Source organism: Phacochoerus africanus, chromosome 9 (assembly GCF_016906955.1).
Source record: "Phacochoerus africanus isolate WHEZ1 chromosome 9, ROS_Pafr_v1, whole genome shotgun sequence".
NCBI lineage: Eukaryota > Metazoa > Chordata > Mammalia > Artiodactyla > Suidae > Phacochoerus > Phacochoerus africanus.
In genome coordinates this window covers 123,786,982-123,804,546 of record NC_062552.1, presented here as the reverse complement: position 1 = coordinate 123,804,546, position 17,565 = coordinate 123,786,982, and the positions used below count along the sequence as shown (strand labels likewise).

The 17,565-nt window shown below is 60.2% G+C and overlaps 1 protein-coding gene across 7 annotated transcripts; it reads left to right on the top strand.

Annotated features, from left to right (window-relative positions):
• The first annotated feature begins 154 nt into the window (after positions 1–154).
• Positions 155–14,318, top strand: SLC25A29 (solute carrier family 25 member 29). Of its 7 annotated transcripts, XM_047794962.1 has the most exons (5): positions 155–473; positions 6,419–6,462; positions 10,098–11,212; positions 12,039–12,122; positions 12,430–14,318. In XM_047794962.1, exons 3-5 carry the CDS (start codon positions 10,988–10,990, stop codon positions 13,177–13,179), a joined length of 1,059 nt encoding a protein of 352 aa, XP_047650918.1. In that variant the 5' UTR covers positions 155–473; positions 6,419–6,462; positions 10,098–10,987; the 3' UTR covers positions 13,180–14,318. The 7 variants fall into 7 exon arrangements, with proteins under 7 accessions (XP_047650918.1, XP_047650919.1, XP_047650924.1 ...); XM_047794963.1 differs by lacking the exon at positions 10,098–11,212; XM_047794968.1 differs by lacking the exons at positions 155–473; positions 6,419–6,462 and having other exon boundaries at positions 9,468–10,786.
• The last annotated feature ends 3,247 nt before the right edge of the window (positions 14,319–17,565 follow it).

Genomic DNA, 17,565 nt, shown 5'->3' with positions numbered 1-17,565 from the left:
GCCCTCCCGCTGCGTGCCCCCCGCCCCGCCCGCCCCAGGTCCTCCCAGCCAATGAGACGCGGCGGCGGCGCGCTGCAGCCGGGGTGTTGTCCGCGCCTCGCCTGCCAATTGGCTGAGCTCTGCGCCCCGCCGGAGCCGGGCCGGCACGGTCCGAGGGGCGGGGCGTGCGGCCCGAGGTGAGGGACCACTGGCGGCGCGCGGACCTCTGCGACGGCAGAAGCGAGACGGCCAGGGAGGGACGTGTGTCCGGCGAGGAGTGGCGCACTGAGCCGCCGCCGCCGCCGCCAGACCCCAGCCTGTGCGGGGCTCCGCGTCAGGAGGCGGCGGCCGGGCCGAGTCCCAGCCCAGCAAAGCGAGGGGCCCTCGACGGCCCCCAGCCCGGCGAGGGGGCCAGCGAAAGAGAACAAGAAGGAAGGGCGGGCTCGCCGGGGATCCAGCAATGGCGCTGGACTTTCTGGCTGGATGCGCTGGGGGTAAGGAGGCGGGCGGGTCCCGCCCGGGTGCGCGCGGGGCCGGGGACTCGGGCGTGGGATGTCGGAGCTGGGAGGCCAGCTCATCTGCGAGCGCATGGCCCAATGGCTTACCCTGTGGCTGGGGTTCCCTGGTCTGTAGAATGAGATAACAGTGCTCTCGTCCCACGGGGCTCTCGTGGGCATGAATTGACACCAGGCCCGGAGGCCGACTAGCGTGCTCTCCGCGAGGGCGTCTTTTAAGTCCTTCGGGGCACGTTCGGACGAGAGGTCTGAGATTCCGAGGCAGCGCTGTGGCTGCCAGGGGACTGCGGGAAGAATGCCCTACCACCGTCCTCGCCCTCCTCGCCCGAGGCCCGCGGACGGCGAGGCCCCAGCATACCTGCCTCCCCACCTCCCCCAGCCCGTGCCCGCCCACTGCAGGATCCCCTCCCCGGTTCCTAGAAGTTTGAATTTGGCTCCACCTCCCTCTCCCGCAGCCGCCTGGGTGGGGCTGGGGGCTGGGCCCACCGGACGACCCCCTAGTGAGATGGCCTAAAAGGAGTCCCGCTTTAGCACCCCGCCCCCTTCCTTGGCGCTTCTGTAAGTGGGCCTGACTCGCCGCCTGAGCCAGGCCTTGGGCTCACGCGTGCGTGACAGTGGCGTAGGGCACCTTCACCGAGGCAGGTCCGAGGCGCTGGGGTCCTCTCTCACCCTGTGTCCCCAGAAAGGCCTGAGTCTGCTGCAGTGGCCAAGCCTGACTGGGGCGGGGGCGGTGCTTCCCTGTCTGGTCTTCAGGTTCTGTCTTTACTGGTAGAGTGAATTGATTCAACAGGTCTAACTTGGGAGCCCGGCTGGCTCTCAGGGATTGGGCAGTGAGCTGACAGAGGTGGCAGGGTGTCCCAGGCCCCAGTCCACGTCCCAGATGTCCCACGCTTCTCTTCCCCAGCACTTGGCCCTGTTCTGGCTCTTCCTCTGCTTAGCTTGGCTCTAATAAAGCTCTCAGCTACCTGCCAGCCTCCGGCACCCTGGAGGAGAAAGGACGAGACCAGCAGAGGCCATAAGCATTTACACCGCGGGTGAGGTGCTAGCTTCCTGCTCTGGGCAAGAAGAGGCTGGTGGAGGAGGGAGTGTGCCAGGAAAGTGTGGGGGCAGTTACCCAATCCCGCGGGAGGAGCCTGAGGGAGGGGAGAAAGCCCAGAGCTTTCAGGAATTGGGGGAGCGTTTCTCCCAAGGCCAGGAGGGCTCGGCCTCTGAGGGTCCAGCTCTCAAATTCCCCCACCTCCGCTGGGCTCTCTACTTTTCCCATCCTCCTTGAGGGGCCTCCCCTGGTGTCCTGCCACCCAGCCCCTGGCCCCTCCTGGCCCCACCCCTCACTCCCAGGGCCAGCCCCCCTTTCCAGCTTCTTGGGGAGTGTGGGTTCTTTCCCTCGAGGTGCAGGGCTCCTTCTGTATTCACACAGGTGTCCCTGGAGCCACGGAGTTTGGGACTCACCCAAAGGCGAGGCATAGCTCCCCCTCCACATACAGGCCGACAGGCCCTGCCTGGAATGCCTTCTGCCATCCTCACCAAGCCCTCCTGGGAGACTGGGTTGGGCAAGGCCGGGGTCCGGCACCCAGGGAGCTCTAAGTGCTCCACAGCCCCCACCCCACCCCCACTGCCCTGCCTGGGTCCAGGTGGAAGCCCATTTACTCCCACATTGTGTGAGCGGAGGTGCGAGGGGCTAGAGGGTCCTTGGCCCCCCACCCCAGGGATCCTCTTCTCCTATTACTCGACCCAGGAGAAACCTAGACCCTGAAAAGGAGAGAGATTAATGGAGAAATCGCACTGCACTCCTCCGACGGGGTGGAGGCTGCCTTCCCCTCGCCTCACGGGCTCAGGACAGCGACCTGATTGTGTCCCTGGCAGAGGTGCCATCCAGGGACCTTGCGCGGGGGGCGGGGGGGGGGCAGCCCTATGTGGGGCCTGCCTGGTTCCTTCAGGTTTGAGCTCCTCGAGGCTTGGGGTCGGGGCTGCTGGGGAGGAGTCAGTTCCTTCCCAGAATCAATTCCTCCGACTGGCTGGGTGTGGGCCATGTGTTCAACCTCACCCTTGGGGAGGCAGGGTGGGGCGTTGACTGCCAGCATCCCTGGGGCCTCTCTGGGAGTGGGGGGAGGAAGGGTCCAAATGCCTGCCTGCACTCCCCCATCAGGGGTTCGGCCTCACGTCTGAGCCCACCAGACCCTAGGCTCTGGACGGGGGTCTCCCTGCCGCAGGCCTGGATGGGAGGAGATACAGAGGGAAGCTGACCTGTGGACCATGGGACCCTGCGTGTGGGGGACAGGTCAGTCATCTGGTGTCCCCTCCCACCACCTCTGCTGCCACGTACCTCCAGGACAGTGGTCCGTGCCTCCTGCCCTGGAGGGTCCTGGGATGGGGGTGGCCCCTGAAAGTCCAGCTTATATAGGCAGCGGGCACTGACTGGCTTTGGAGTGGGGAGGCAGGGTCCACTGCGGCTGCTGCAACTGTTGACTCAGAGTCCTCTCAGGGAGGTGGCCCTGCGGGCTTCCTGCTCTCAAGGTGCCTGGGCAGTTAAAAGGATAAGGCTTTAGGAGTTCCCGTTATGGTAACGAACGCGGCTAGTATCCACGAGGATGTGGGTTCCACCCCTGGCTTCGCTCAGTGGGTTAAGGATCCAGCATTGCCATGAGCTGTGGGGTAGGTCGCAGATGTGGCTCGGATCTGGCGTTGCTGTGGCTGTGGTGTAGGCCAGCGGCTGCAGCTCCAATTGGACCCCTAGCCTGGGAACTTCCATATGCTGCACGTGTAGCCCTAAACAGCAAAAAAAGAATAGGGCTTTGGGGAACTGGCGCCCTGCTGGAGGGAGCCCCCTACATACAGCCCACTCTGGGCCTGTGGATGGAGCTGTTTTGGGTGAAGGGGGCTGAGTCCTTCGCCTGAGGGTGCTAAAACCAAGGGAGAAAAACCAATGCAGCTGCCTGTGTTCTGAGCCTGGGTGGGCTGTGGGGTGTCCCCCCCACCCCAGGGGCTGGTGAAGGCTGTGGCTGACACATGGGTAGGTCTGGGGCCAGAGGCAGGGCAGTCCACCCCCAGGGCAGGAAGCTCCAGGGCTTCTAGCAGGAGCCTCGGGGTGCCGCCCCCCCCCCCCCCACCGGGCCTGGCTGCGGGCACGGCACGGCTGGAGAGAGAAGCAAGGCCAGCCGCGCCCTCCGGGCAGTGTTAGGTTCTAGAACCCAAGCAGATGCTGTTACAGCCCAAGAAAGGAAGTTCTGGAGCTAGGAATTTCAAATTCAGAAAATTCAAGCCACAAGATGCAGAAGGAGGGTAAATCTCAAATGATAGAAACAGTGTGTCGAGAAGCCAGAAACATGGAGGCGGGACCTCGAGGGAGAAGACAGGCTTGGGGGTGTCCTTTCACCCACCGGGGAATGGGAGGGGTTCCGGAGGGAGAAAGAGTTCTGGACATGATGTGTGTGATGAATAAATAACAGTGGAAATGGTGAAATCTTCTCTGATCAGAAAAAGGCAAGTCTGGAGTTCCCATTGTGGCACAGCGGAAACAAATCCGACCAGGATCCATGAGGTTGCGGGTTCGATCCCTGGCCTCGCTCAGTGGGTTAAGGATCTGGCGTCGCCGTGAGCTGTGGTGTAGGTCACAGGTGTGACTCGGATCCCACATGGCTGTGGCTGGGGTGTAGGCTGGCAGCTACAGCTCCATTTCAACCCCTGGCCTGGGAACCTCCATATGCGGGTCCGGGCCTAAAAAGCGAAAAAAGGGGAAAAAAAAAAAAGAAAAAGGCTCATCTACAGAGTGAAAGGGCTGGGGGAGTTCCTGGCAGGGTTACTTGAAAGAAAAGAGACACACCCTTGATATCTCCTGCTCACATTCCTGAAATCTACAGATAAAATCTCCGAGGCTTCCTGATAGAATAAATAAATTATTGACAAAGGGGAAGAAAACACTGGCTGCAGATGTCTCATCTGCAGCCCTGGAAACTAGAAGATTCTGGAACACTGCCACCCTTAATGGCCTGGGCCCCAAATCCTCCCCAGAGCACAGGACTGACGACGACGGCGTTCAAGAAACAGATTTTGTAGTTTCCGTTGTGGCTCAGCAGGTTAAGAACCTGACTGGTATCCATGAAGATGCGGGTTTGATTCCTGGCTTCCCCCAGTGGGTTGAGGATCCGGCGTTGCCGTGAACTGCAGCGTAGGCTGGCAGCTGCAGCTCCGACTGAACCCCTAGGCCCAGGAACTTCCATATGCCGCAGGTATGGTGGTCAAAAGGAAAAAAAAGGAAAGAAAGAAACAGGTTTTGCAGCTGAGCCACAGTCCAGAGGGCATGCCCCGTGTGTTACAGCTGAGGGGCGATCACAGCTGAGACCCCAAGATGGGAGCAGTGAAGGGAAGAAGGAACAGCCCCAAGTCTCAACAGAAGCTGGCGGGTGGGAGCTTTCTTGTGGGGGGTAGGCTCTCGGGGGTAGGATGGGACAGTAGGGGACAGAGAGGGCCTCCTGCTCCCCCCCCACAGAGGGGAGGGCTAACGGTTTTTATGCTGTTTCTACATCAGGATTATGAGTGATGGAAAGCAGAAGTCACTCTTAGCTGAACTTACAAATTAACGAGCAGAAGGGATAAACAGCAGTTTGCCTGAACCAGCAGAACCGTGGAAAGTAAGGAGCAGGACGACAAACCCTGCCCGTAGAGTGAGACCAAATCACATCCTGTCTTGGCAACATCTGAGACTGCTTCAGACTGAGCTGCAAACCAAAACCCTATACACTAGTATAGCCCTAAAAAGCAAATAAAATAAACTAGTAGTAAAGGCAAGATTGAAAATTAAGACCTAGACAAGACTACCAGACACATATGACCAGAATCAAAGCAGGATTGGCAAAGCTAATATCACGGATACTTTTTGTGTGTCTTTTTAGGGCCGCACCTGCAGCATATGGAGGTTCCCAGTCAAGCGGTTGAATCAGAGCTGCAGCCGCCAGCCTCCACCACAGCCACAGCAATACAGGATCCAAGCTACGTCTGCAACCTACACCACAGCTCGTGGCAACACCGGATCCTAAACCACTGATTGAGGCCAGAGATCGAACCTGTGTCCTCAGGGATGCTGAGTCAGATTCGTTTCTGCTGAGCCACCCTGGGAACTCCCAAATGTTAGCTGTTCGGATTCTGCATGAATCCTCCTAGCAGCCAGAGAGGTTCACACGTGGAATTTCAGGGAGGAAGGCATGGGAGGTGGTGCAGTGGTTACCTAACGTCGCTGAGCCTCAGTTTCTCTTGCCGGGAAGAAAAATAACGAGACTGCCTGATTGGTGGGGATGTTTATAACCCACACAGCACATGGGATTCTGACTCTGGAGGGTGAGCCTGTGTTGTTTGGGGGGAGGGCGGCAGAGGGATTTTGGCAGGTCCTGCACAGATACATAACCACGTGTGAACGCAGAGTCACAAGCTGCCTCCCTGGGCACCAGGCGGCTCCCGTGCAGGGAAGGGGAGCCACCAGCCAGCACCTGTGATGCCTTGGGTCCTGGGTCAGCACTTCCAGGGTGGGGGGCTCCCCTGGGGGAGGCTGATTCTCCCACCTGTACAGGTGAGGAATGTGAGGCTCAGACACTGAGTCCTTTCTGAGCTTGGCTGGCTGGTAAATGACAGGGAAAATTCAAGTCCAGGTGAGGGTCTGACCCCAGGTCCAGAATCCCTGGAGCCCCCAGGTGGCTTCTGTTGTCACCCGCAGTGAGCAGCAGGGCAGAGGCAGCATCACCAGCTTTGAGTTGGACAGATCCCAGCTTGACCTTGGGCCTGTCACCCTCACACCCCCGCACTCCCCGGGGACCGAGGGGCTCCCAGCATGTGCCAGGGACACGGCAGCTCCCACACAGCCCTGTTTGCCAGAACCATCCCCCAGCCTGCAGTTTCTGAGGCAGGGGGGGGTCACATGTCCTTTCTTCCTCCAGGTGTGGCCGGTGTGCTGGTGGGACATCCGTTCGACACGGTTAAGGTGAGTTTCTTGTCGCGGTTTCATGCCCAGGCTCTTGGGGAGGGGCAGCTGGACACCCCCTCCTGGTGGTCCCCTCAGGGACACCTCCAAGGTCACCCCACAGGTCTAGGATGAAGGTAGAATCCGTGCCCCCTGATGCCCAGGTGAGCAGCGGCCTGTGCTCCAAGCCGTTGCCTTTCTTCCTGGGTCTGTCCCCGCATCTCCCAGCTGGAGGGGAACTTTGCAGTCCATCCTTGGGCTTGGCCAGCTGCGACCGAGGGGTCAAAGGGCACGTTTCCTTCCGCCTAGAGCCGGGGACAGCCAGCCACACTGTCCTTGTGCAGCACTCCAGACCGCTTCCTGAAAGAAAGAAAAGTTGAGAGAGAAAATACAGAAATACAGACAAATCAAACCGTGGCAGCCCTCCCCATGACTGTGGGCTTCCCGGAGCGGTGGTTGTCAGTGTTGAGAAATGGGGGTCGTTTCCCGGGGCTCTGTGCACCTGCAGGTGCGGTGACTCTGGAGTGTGGCCCACAGACCGGCACCCAGCTCCTCCCGGGGCCACGCCTGGGTACGCTGCTGGGTCCCAGGTTCTCGGAAGTCTCAGCGGGCACCCCGGAAGTCCGCATTCCCAGTTGGAAATTCCCAAATAAGATTTCACCCCCCCCACCCCCGCTGGGGTTTATTGTCCTAAAAAAGCCAAGTCGGGGAGCTCCCACTGTGGCACAGTGGGCTAGTGATCCAGCTCATCTCTGTGGCGTTGCCAGTTCAGTCCCCAACCCGGCACATTGGGTTAAGGGTCCAGCGTTACCGCAACTCTGGCATAGTTTGCAGATGTGGCTTGGATTCGATCCCTGGCCTGGGAACTTCCATATACCACGGGCGAGGTTGAACAAGACAAAAAAAAACCCACAGAACTAGCCAAGTTGGGAGCCTTCCTTGTGGGCTTCACCTGGGAGCTGGGGACTGCAAGCAGCTGGCACCGGGCTAGACCTGGTGTCCCTGCCACAAGCGCTGAACCTGGCACCTCTTCGCACCGGGACGAGGGTGGACTCAAGGCAAGGATGTCAGCCCTCGGTGCATCGAGGGGACTCCCCTCTCTCTTTTCAGGAGCCCGGCTGTTCCTTGGGTGAGAACAGGTCTTGGGAACTGGGGCTGAGATTTCCTCCTGCACAGGCGGGAGGGCCCTGCCATGTACACTGGCTCTGACCTGAAAAAGTGCCATCCCTGGTCCCTGTGCAGCTCCAGGCCCCGGGCCAGGCACTTCACCTCTGACCTGCACGGTGAGGGGCTGCCAAGATTACCGAGGCCTTGGAGTTCCCACTGTGGCTCAGCGGCCACTAACCCAACTGGTATTCATGAGGACTCGGGTTCAATCCCTAGCCTCGCTCAATCACCAGATTGAGAATCTGGTGTTGCCGTGAGCTTGGTTAAGGTTGCAGGCGCGGATCAGATCCTGCATTGCTGTGGCTGTGGCAAGGCTGGCAGCTGCAGCTCTGATTCATCCCCTAGCCTGGGAACTTCCATATGCTGCAGCTTCGGCCCTAAAACAGGCCAGTTCTGAAGGGAATTCCTCCCATCCCACCGTTCTCAACCCGGGGAGGAGGTGGAGAGGCCAGGCTTTCCTGCCCTGCAGTGGCCCTGAGTCCCTCCACAGGCCTGCTGAGAGTGAGGTGCTGGGGGAGCCTGGCCACACGGCTGCCCAGCTGGCCACTGCATGGAGCCTGCCCACCGGCCAGAGCAGCCCCTGCAAGGCCCAGGTACGCTGCGTTTCTGTCCCGCGGGCAGGTGTTCTGAATGCCTCGCTAAGCTGCATCCAGCAAGAAGTGTCCGATCGACCTCCTCGGCCCAGCTCTGCGGAGGCCCCCCTGCGCTGTGATGTGGCCAGGCCCGGCCGGGCCTTCTGCAGGCGCCCGCCTGCCCCTCACTCAGTCCGGCCAGACTGGGGAGCACCGGGCTCTGCTGCTTCCAACTCCCTCCGAGCTCCTGGGCCATGACCGGCACCCTCCTGGTCGTTTGAGTCAGGACCTCTGTCCCAAGGGGTTCCTGCCCCCAGGAGCCCTGCCTGGCACTGGAAGGTGCTCTTTGAGGAAATCTGTTGGTAATTGGTTTGGGGTTGTTGGGTTTTTTCCCTTTTGGCCCCTGTGGCCACCAGCATCACATCTGGGCAGACCTGTGTTCAAAAAGCCAAGCTTTTTATTGTGAAGGGGGAAAAAACCCACCCCCAGTGATCTCCACTGCCACTCAACCTCGTGACCCCACTTGTCCCACCCACAGGCTCAAGACACTGTTATATTACACTGCTTCTGAATTTGTCTTTTTTTTTTCCCCCCCCTTTAGGGCTACACCCAAGGCATATGGAGGTTCCCAGGCTAGGGGTCAAATCGGAGCTGCACCTGCCAGCCTACGGCACAGCCACAGCCACGCCAGATCCGAGCCACGTCTCGGACCACAGCTCATGGCAATGCCGGATCCCTAGCCCGCCAGTAGGCCAGCAGCTGCAGCTCCAATTCGACCTCTAGCCTGGGAATTTCCATGTGCCGTGGGCAAAGCCCTAAAAAAAAAAGAAAAACCGAAAATTGAGGAATGTGCTATTTTTTAAATGTGTTTGAATCATCACATTTTTTTCAGTTGGATGTCTATTACAGACGTAAGATAGGTCATCAGAAAATGTTACCCAGTGGACATACAAACTAAACAAACCACACCCCAGTCCTTTATGCAACCTTTTTCCCCAGCCTTCATTGATGATTGCCACCGAAAAACACATATGCACACAGACCCATACGTAGTCCTTGCTTTTGGTAAAAGTGGGATTTACTTCATAGCTCTGCGGTGGTCGTTTTATTTTTTTTGCTTTTTAGGGCCACACCCATGGCATATGGAAGTTCCCAGGCTAGGGGTCGAATCGGAGCTATAGCCGCTAGCCTACACCACAGCCACAGCAACCCAGATCCGAAGCCACGTCTGCAACCTACACCACAGGTCACGGCAATGCCAGATCCTTAACCCACCGAGCAAAGCCAGGGATTGGACCCACAACCTCATGGATCCTAGTTGGGTTCCTTAACCACTAGGCCATGATGGGAACTCCCTGAGGTGGTTGTTTGAATTGAAATTTCACACATGGAGCAAAGTGTGCCAGTTCCGCATGTGCGAACCTATGAATCATTTTGAAGCACACACCTCGGAAGAGAATCAAGGCCAGCCCCCCAGAGCCCCCTCCCCATCCTCCGGCAGCCACCGTCCTGATTCCTCATCCACAGTCTGTTTTGACCTCACTTGAGCCTCCCGAGCTTGGCTCTGGGCTGCACAGGGGACACGCATGTCCCCTGCGTGTCCACGCTGTCCCTGGCTGAGACCATCGCTCTTTGTTACTCCAGGTCGTTGGAGCTGAAATCTGAGTCCAATATTTGGTTTTGCTCTGTTGCGCCCCGAACCCTGGCCACGGTCCTCGGACACACTGCCTTCACATGTGTGTCCTTGTCACCAGACACAACAGGAACCGGGGGCAGGGCGCCCGAGCCTGCTTTCACCAGGGACCAGGCGGAGGGGTGGGGTGGGGTGGGAGGCTGCGGGCTGGCCTTGGGGTCCCCACGCCTGGATGTGATGTTGAAATTTTGTGTTGCTTTAACTGCCTTTACTTTCTGAGCTAGGGGCCGGCTCCGTCCATAGCAAAAGGTAACTTTGTTGTAGATGAGCGTAAGCCTCACCCCGGAGAGCGCTAGTAAGTACAGACCAGGCGAACCCCACGCCTCTTCTCTGTCCTCCCTGAACCAGACATGGGGCCTGGACCCCGCCACGCCCCCGCCCCGGAGGCCCCTCCCGGACCAGCAGCAGACAGGGAGGGCGCGAGCCCAGCACAGGTCCCAGGATGGGGGACCGGGGGGCCTTCCCACGGGGTCTCCCCAGGCCTGTGGGGAGCTGGGAGCCGCCCGGTCCTGTGTGCCAGTGACCCCTTTTCCAGGGGTGGGTCTGTCCATCCCCAAACGGGATCCTGTCACCCCAAATGTTAAGAACCTCCACTCTAGATATTACAAGATTGGGCCACACTTTAGCCCCCAACCTGGTCCCCCAGACCCTTGACAGGGACACTCATCCCAGCCTGGGGCTTAGACACAGGGGGAATGGGCCCCTGTGACCTCCCGTGGGAACTGAGCTGGCCTGAGCCTGGGGGTGAAACCACATCCAACCTGCAGAGACGCCATGGGGATGTCAGGAAGTCCGACCCTCGGAGGGGACAGCCCCACGTCACCTCACATCTGCTGAGACAGCCCTCTCAGTGCCAGTGCTGGGGGCCACGGGAGGAAGGGACAGTCCCCCAGAGACCCCTGAGCACTGACAGGTACCTGAAAAGCCTCGTATCACAGGAACAACCTGACAGAGCCTGTGGCATTAATGGATGCTCAAAGGTCATCGTGCGTTTCTCCTCTGAGCTGGCAGCCAGGTGGGGAGGGGTGCTGGGGTGAACAGTGCTGGGTGCCCTCTGCTGTTGGCTGCCTCTCAGAGCAGTGGCTGCCAGCTGTCGAGGTCCCAGGGTGTGAAAATGTACTCTGTTTCCTTCCGAAACATTTTCTGGAAGTGCCTTCGTCCAACTCATGAGCCGCTTCGTCTCACCAGCCAGCACGCCCCCCTCCACCCTGGCCCCCCCACCCAGCACAGCCCCTTCTGTCCCTGGAGTGGACAGAGCCTCCGTCTTCCCGTCTTTGAAGTGGGAGGGACCAAACCCACCTCGGCTGGTGATGACGTCGCAGCCCCACTCCGAAGCCAGGCACGGAGGGGCGCCCGGGCTGAGCCCTGGCTGGGACAATGATCTGTAGTCTGAGCTGGAGACCAGCTCCTGGGGAGGGGATTTATCCCAGCTCATGCCCACCCCCGTGACACGGATTCCAGCTCAGGAAATGTGCTCTCACTCTGCACTGCGGGGCCTGGTATCAAACGCAGAGATAAGCTCTTGGTTAACAAAGAGCGCTTTCATAGTGAGCTTCTGGACCGCTCGGCTCCAAGGGCAGAGAGGCCTGATCCCCCAGGTCCCAGAGGTGCTGATACGGTCCCCAAGGAGGCCGGCAGCTGCTCTCCTGTCACTGCTTTACTAACTCATGACCACTGCTCTCACAAGGGGCCACCAAGCAGAAGCCCCAAGAGGCACAAGCCCTCGATTCTAGTGCCCATTGCTCGCTGCCAGACCCCAGTTGGGGGGGGGGGTGCGTGGTGGGATGCTAGATCCGGACCTGCTTTGGCATCGGCTGTGATTTGCTGGCGGCGGGTGAGGGGGTGGGTGACTCTCGGGAGATGCCTCCTGTGCTGCTGGCGGGATGCTGTGCATAGTGAAGCCAGGGCTTTGCCCTTTACTCGTCTGAGGTCTCAGGGACCCCTGCCCCTTTGCAGCCGGCTGTCTGCCCACTGACACCCCTCCCTGGAGAGGCACAGACACCCAGCCCCACCCCACCCCAGAATTCCGAAAGCCACAGAAAGCTCCTTGGCTCCCAGCCCCATGGGTCTGGCCTCAGGCCTCCGCGAGAGGGTCCTCAGTGCCAGCCCAGGGAGCTGGGTGCTATGGCCCCACCTGCCCACCTCTCACTGGGCCCTCCTTCCAGGTGCGGCTCCAGGTCCAGAGCATGGAGAAGCCCCAGTATCGCGGGACCTTGCACTGCTTCCAGGCCATCATCAAGCAGGAGAGCGTGAGTGCCCTGGGGTCGCGGGCCAGAAGTGGGGCAGGGCACCGGCCTCTAAGATGCCGCAGACCCCAGACCCCCGATGGGGGAAAGGAGGCTCCAGGGCAACGATGGGGCACCTCCAGACTTCGGAAATGGGAGGGCGTGAGTGTCCAGGCCTCTACCATCTAGGAGTTGGGTTTTAATACAATGCCGCTGGATCCTCTGACCACGTGGGCCCTGCCACCGGCGGGGAGGTCCCCTGGGGAGGCGGGCCTGGGCACCCCAGGACTCCGTGTGGGAGCGCCCCTGATGCGTCTCTGTGCGCCCGCAGGTGCTGGGCCTGTACAAGGGCCTGGGCTCGCCGCTCATGGGACTCACCTTCATCAACGCGCTGGTGTTCGGCGTGCAGGGCAACACCCTCCGAGCCCTGGGCCAAGACTCGCCGCGGAACCAGTTCCTGGCGGGCGCGGCGGCGGGCGCCATCCAGTGCGTCGTCTGCTGCCCCATGGAGCTGGCCAAGACGCGGCTGCAGCTGCAGGACGCGGGGCCGGCCCGCACCTACCGCGGTTCCCTGGACTGCCTGGCGCAGATCTACCGGCGCGAGGGCCTGCGCGGCGTCAACCGGGGCATGATCTCCACGCTGCTGCGCGAGACCCCCAGCTTCGGCGTCTACTTCCTCACCTACGACGTGCTGACCCGCGCGCTGGGCTGCGAGCCCGGGGACCGCCTGCTGGTGCCCAAGCTGCTGCTGGCGGGCGGCACGTCGGGCATCATGTCCTGGCTCTCCACCTACCCCGTGGACGTGGTCAAGTCGCGGCTCCAGGCGGACGGGCTGCGGGGCGCCCCGCGCTACCAGGGCATCCTCGACTGCGTGCGCCAGAGCTACCGCGCCGAGGGCTGGCGCGTCTTCACGCGCGGACTGGCCTCCACGCTGCTGCGCGCCTTCCCCGTCAACGCCGCCACCTTCGCCACGGTCACCGTGGTGCTCACCTACGCGCGGGGCGAGGAGCCCCGACCGGAGGGCGAGGCCGTGCCCGCCGCCCCCGCGGGGCCCCCCCTGACCCAGCCCTCCAGCTGGTGAGGCCCCGACCCAGCCTCCCCAGGGGCCGCTTTCCCGAAGCGCGAAGTAGGCATAAGTTGGCGCCCCCCAGTCTCCCTGCCCCAGACGCCCGGACTCCATGGGCTGGGGACTCCATCAGACTCCGGGTGAATTCCCTCATCAGCTGGGTGGCCTTGGCGACAGGTTTGACATCCTCAGTTTTCTCTGCTGTGAAATGGGGGTCCTCATGCCCACAGTGTACAGTCGGGAAGCTCAGAGGTGACGCCCATGCTGTGCCCAGCCTGGCACTGTTACCTGGAGTCCTCCAGAAGCCCAGCCAACACTCCAGCCCTGCCCTGCAGTCCTAGCCCCACCACCGTGGGGTCTCTGATGACCCACCATGGGCTTGCCAGTGACACGCCAACTGCAAATCCTCTGTCTGGCAGAGCTCCAGGGCCACTTTTGGCCAACCGTCCAGTCTTAGGGACAGAGGGGCAGCTCAAGGGGCCTGCTGGTGACACAGAACCGAATCTTCTGCCAGTACACTCCAGCTTCTGCATGGGGTAAGCCGGGAACACCCCTACTGCCTGCGCTCCCCCTGCAGGGCAGCTGAGGGACCTCTAAGAAGCCATGGGGGCTGCAGGAGGCTCTGGTTAAATGCAGCCACTGCGAGGGAACATTGTCGCCCTCTGGGCCTCAGGCCACCCATCTGTAAAGTGGGGACGAAGGTCAGCCGATAGCTGGCTCTGCCGCCCCCTGCTGCCCGAGGTTTCTGAGTTGTGCAGGGAGAGCAGTGTAGGATCCCACCCCCAGTGAGTGGTGTCTCCTGGGCACTCTGGGTCTGGCGTCCTGTGCATGAGGCCATGTGGGCCAGTTTGGACCCCTCCAGACCACAGGGCGTCTGAGCCCCACTCCAGGGCGGTCACTAGAAGGAGGGCTTTGCACATCTGTTGCCTTATGGCTATGAGATTGGACAGGGGGGCGGGGAGTGCTTTTGCACAAGTTGGGGGTGACTGTAGCCTCCTCCACCCTGGGGGGTGGGGGGCGCTCAGCCTCAGGGGCAGTGTGACAAGTTCTCCCGGGAGACAGGCCGTCCTCAAGGAAGACGGGACTCCCGCCTTGTGCACGTGGTGTCCTTGTACAGAAACCGGCGAGGGAATAAAGTCTGTTTTTTTTAAGAAGGTGGGTCTGTGTGTGTGTGTGTGAGCGCGCGCTTGTGAGTCCTAGAAGTAGGGGGTTCATTCCCCACCCCCCTCCCTGGAGTCAGAGGGCCCGGCTTGGAGGTCTCTGTGCCCTCGGGCCCTGATGCAGCCCCCTCTGTGTGACCTGGACCAGCTACAGGCCGCCTGCAGCCCCGCGGTTTCCTCCTCTGCATGGTGGAGGCGTGAGGATTGAGTCCAGCTCACAAACGAGGGACGCGGTCTCAGCCGGTCAGCAGCTGCTTCTTGATGTGCCTTGTTACTGAGGCCTGGTCCCTCCTGTCCCCCAGCTGGGCAGCGCAAGCCACGTGTGCTGAGTGCTCTCTGGGGTACTCGGGCGGGGGGGCTCCGAGGGCAGTAGCTGAGGAGGGGAGGCTGAGTGGAGCTCTGAAGGGGGAACGGACCCTGTCCATCTGAGGGGAGACCTAGCCCAGCCTGAGTGGTCTGCGGGGGCTTCCTGGAGGAGGCTTCGATTGGCAAAGTGATGTCTTTTTTTTTTTTTTTAAGGGCACATGTGCAAATGTGGCATATGGAGGTTCCCAGGCCAGGGGTTGAATCAGAGCTACAGCTGCCAGCCTACACCACAGCCACAGCAATGCCAGATCTGAGCTGCATCAGTGACCTACACACAGCTCACAGCAACGCCAGATCCTTAACCCACTGAGCAAGGCCAAGGATCAAACCTGCGTCCTCATGGATACTAGTCAGGTTCATTTCTGCTGAGCCACGACAGGAACTCCCAGCAAAGGGAAGTCTTACTATCCACCCAGCCTCCTGGAGGCTGTCCTGGGCACGCCGAGTCTCCAGAGCTACCAGCCTGAGGCTCCTTCTCCAACTGCTGAGCCCCAAACCTCTGCCCACCTGCAGAGGGGGCAGGAGAGGGCCCAGCTTTCCCTCCAGGGACTCACCCTCTCTCTGTACCTTTATTTAATCCCCAGCACCAGCTGGCAATGTCAGGCTGGTCCGCAGTTTCCACGGACAGGAAGGGGCTGGCTGGCGACCTCAGGCAGGGCATCTTCCCAGGCTCCATAACCCAGCAGTGTCCCCCTACCCCTTGGGGTCCCAGGTAGCAGCTCCCGTCCCAGTGGGGTTGCCCTGGCTTCTCTCTCACCCCTCTTGGCTCTGAAGGAAACCAGGCAAGTGCTACAAGCCAGGGGCTCCTGCCCAAGCTGCTGGTGGTTAAGCATTACCAACAAATCAGGCGGGAGGAGGGCTTGAAAGAGTTGTGGGGGTTTTATGAATTTTTCTTCAACATTTCATTTTCTCCCTGATTTGAATTTTTATGTATCTTTTTTTTTTTTTTAGGGCCACACCTGCAGCATATGGAAGTTCCCAGGCTAGGGGTCCAATCGGAGCTACAGCTACGGGCCTGCATCACAACCACAGCAACGCGGGATCTGAACCACGTCTGTAACCTACACCACAGCTCACAGCAACACCGGATCCTTAACCCACTGAGCAAGGCCAGGGATCAAACCTGCATCCTCCTGGATACTAATCGGATTCTTAGCCCGCTAGGCCACCGCAGGGACTCCTGAACTGGCTATTTTTTTGTTCATGGTCGCAGGGCATTTCACTGGGCGACTGTCCCTTGCTTTTTTTTTTTTTTTTTTTTTCCCCAGCTAGGCTTGGGGGAGAGAGCTGAAAAGTCTTCGAGGAAAAGCAGCAGCTTGCTGGGCCACGGAGGGGAGAGGGAGGCTGCAGCTGAGGACAGATGTAGCCAGGGCCTGGGGAGGGTGATGGGAGCAGGGGCAGGGGGGCAGGCGGTCCTGGGTGCCTCCCTAACAGCCCTCCTGCCAGTTTCCTAATAGAATCCAGGTTTGTCCTGGGCTGCAGCGTGTCCAGATAAAAAACACCTTTCCAGCAGCTCCCATTGTGGCTCAGCAGGTTAAGAGCCCAACTAATATCCATGAGGAATAAAAATTTAAAAATAAAGTACCTTTTTTTTTTTTTTTTTTTACTTTTTAGGGCCGTACCTGCGGCATATGGAGGTTCCCGGGCTAGGGGTCTAATCAGAGCTGTAGCCACCAGCCTATGCCATAGCCACAGCAATGCCGGATCCTTGACCTGCTGAGTGAGACCAGGGATCAAACCCGCAACCTCATGGTTCCTGGTCGGATTTGTTTCTGCTGTGCCACGATGGGAACTCCCCTAATATTTATTTTTAAAAAAATCTTTCCAGACTCCCTTGCAGCTAGAGGTGGCCATGTGTCCCAGATCCAGCCAGTGGGATGAAAGGAGCTTCCTGGAAAGCTTTGTAAAGGGCACAGATGCACCTGTGATGCGTCCCTTGACCTCTCCCCCCTTTTACCAATGAAATGGGGACAGGACGCCTGCAGGTGTGCAGTGGAGACAAAGCTGGCCCTGTGGTTTCATTGGGCCACTGAGCCATCCTGGCCTGGGGAGCATGGGTCGCATATTGCCTCTTGGTTTCTCTGTTTTCTGCATCCCAGCTGTGGCAAGGTCTTGCCAGGGGAGTAACAGGATCAGGTGCACACCTTAAAGACCCCCACAGGAGGTGGTGAGGCGAGTGGCTCAACCAGGCCAGAGGCGGTGGGGGGCATGGCCCCTCCCGGGAATGGACAGGTGGCCCCCCATGGCAGTTTGAATGAAACTGGGTCCTGCAGCGTGATTCCTGGAGCGCGAGAGAAGCACGTCCAGCCTCCCAGCGCTCGGGGGCTCACACGGGCGCCTCTCCTTCGTCTACCCTTTGGGCCCCACCCTCTGCACGACACCCTCCTCCCTGGACCTTATTTAGTCACTTCTCGTGCTCCAAAGCCCCTCGTCCCACACAGAGCTGGCGCCTCCACGGTCTCCACGATGGCTGGTTCTTGTGACCACGGGGACAGCAGGTCAGCCCTTTGCACACACGCCCCCTTTAAGGCTACCAACAGCCCTACAAAATCGGCCCTGGTGCCCCCATTTGGCAAGAGAGGACAGCTGTGGTGGGGGGGGGGGTGAGCTGTCCGGGGTCACAGGGTCAGTTGGTGCTGAGGCTGGAGCCCCAAGCCCTCACCGTGACCCTGCCCCAGGCAGGGCCATCCTCACCCACAGACAGGACCGTCACAAGAGCCAGGGTCAGCCTCGGGTGGCCCCCAGACTTCCGGGGCTGCGGTGGCAGTCACGTGGCAGAGGAGCCGGGACTCACGGTGTGTGATCCTTGCCATTGGCTGTCCCCAGACCCTCCCTGACCTCAGGGCACCCCCACCCCAATGCTCCCAGGTAGAGG

What these genes read in the sequence shown, in the direction of transcription:
- SLC25A29 (XM_047794962.1), top strand. Translation starts at nt 10,988, where the DNA reads ATGTACTCTGTTTCCTTCCGAAACATTTTCTGGAAGTGCCTTCGTCCA. An exon ending in CAGCCCCACTCCGAAGCCAG is followed by an intron (nt 11,213 to 12,038) that starts GCACGGAGGGGC and finishes CCCTCCTTCCAG; the next exon opens with GTGCGGCTCCAGGTCCAGAG. An exon ending in CCATCATCAAGCAGGAGAGC is followed by an intron (nt 12,123 to 12,429) that starts GTGAGTGCCCTG and finishes GTGCGCCCGCAG; the next exon opens with GTGCTGGGCCTGTACAAGGG.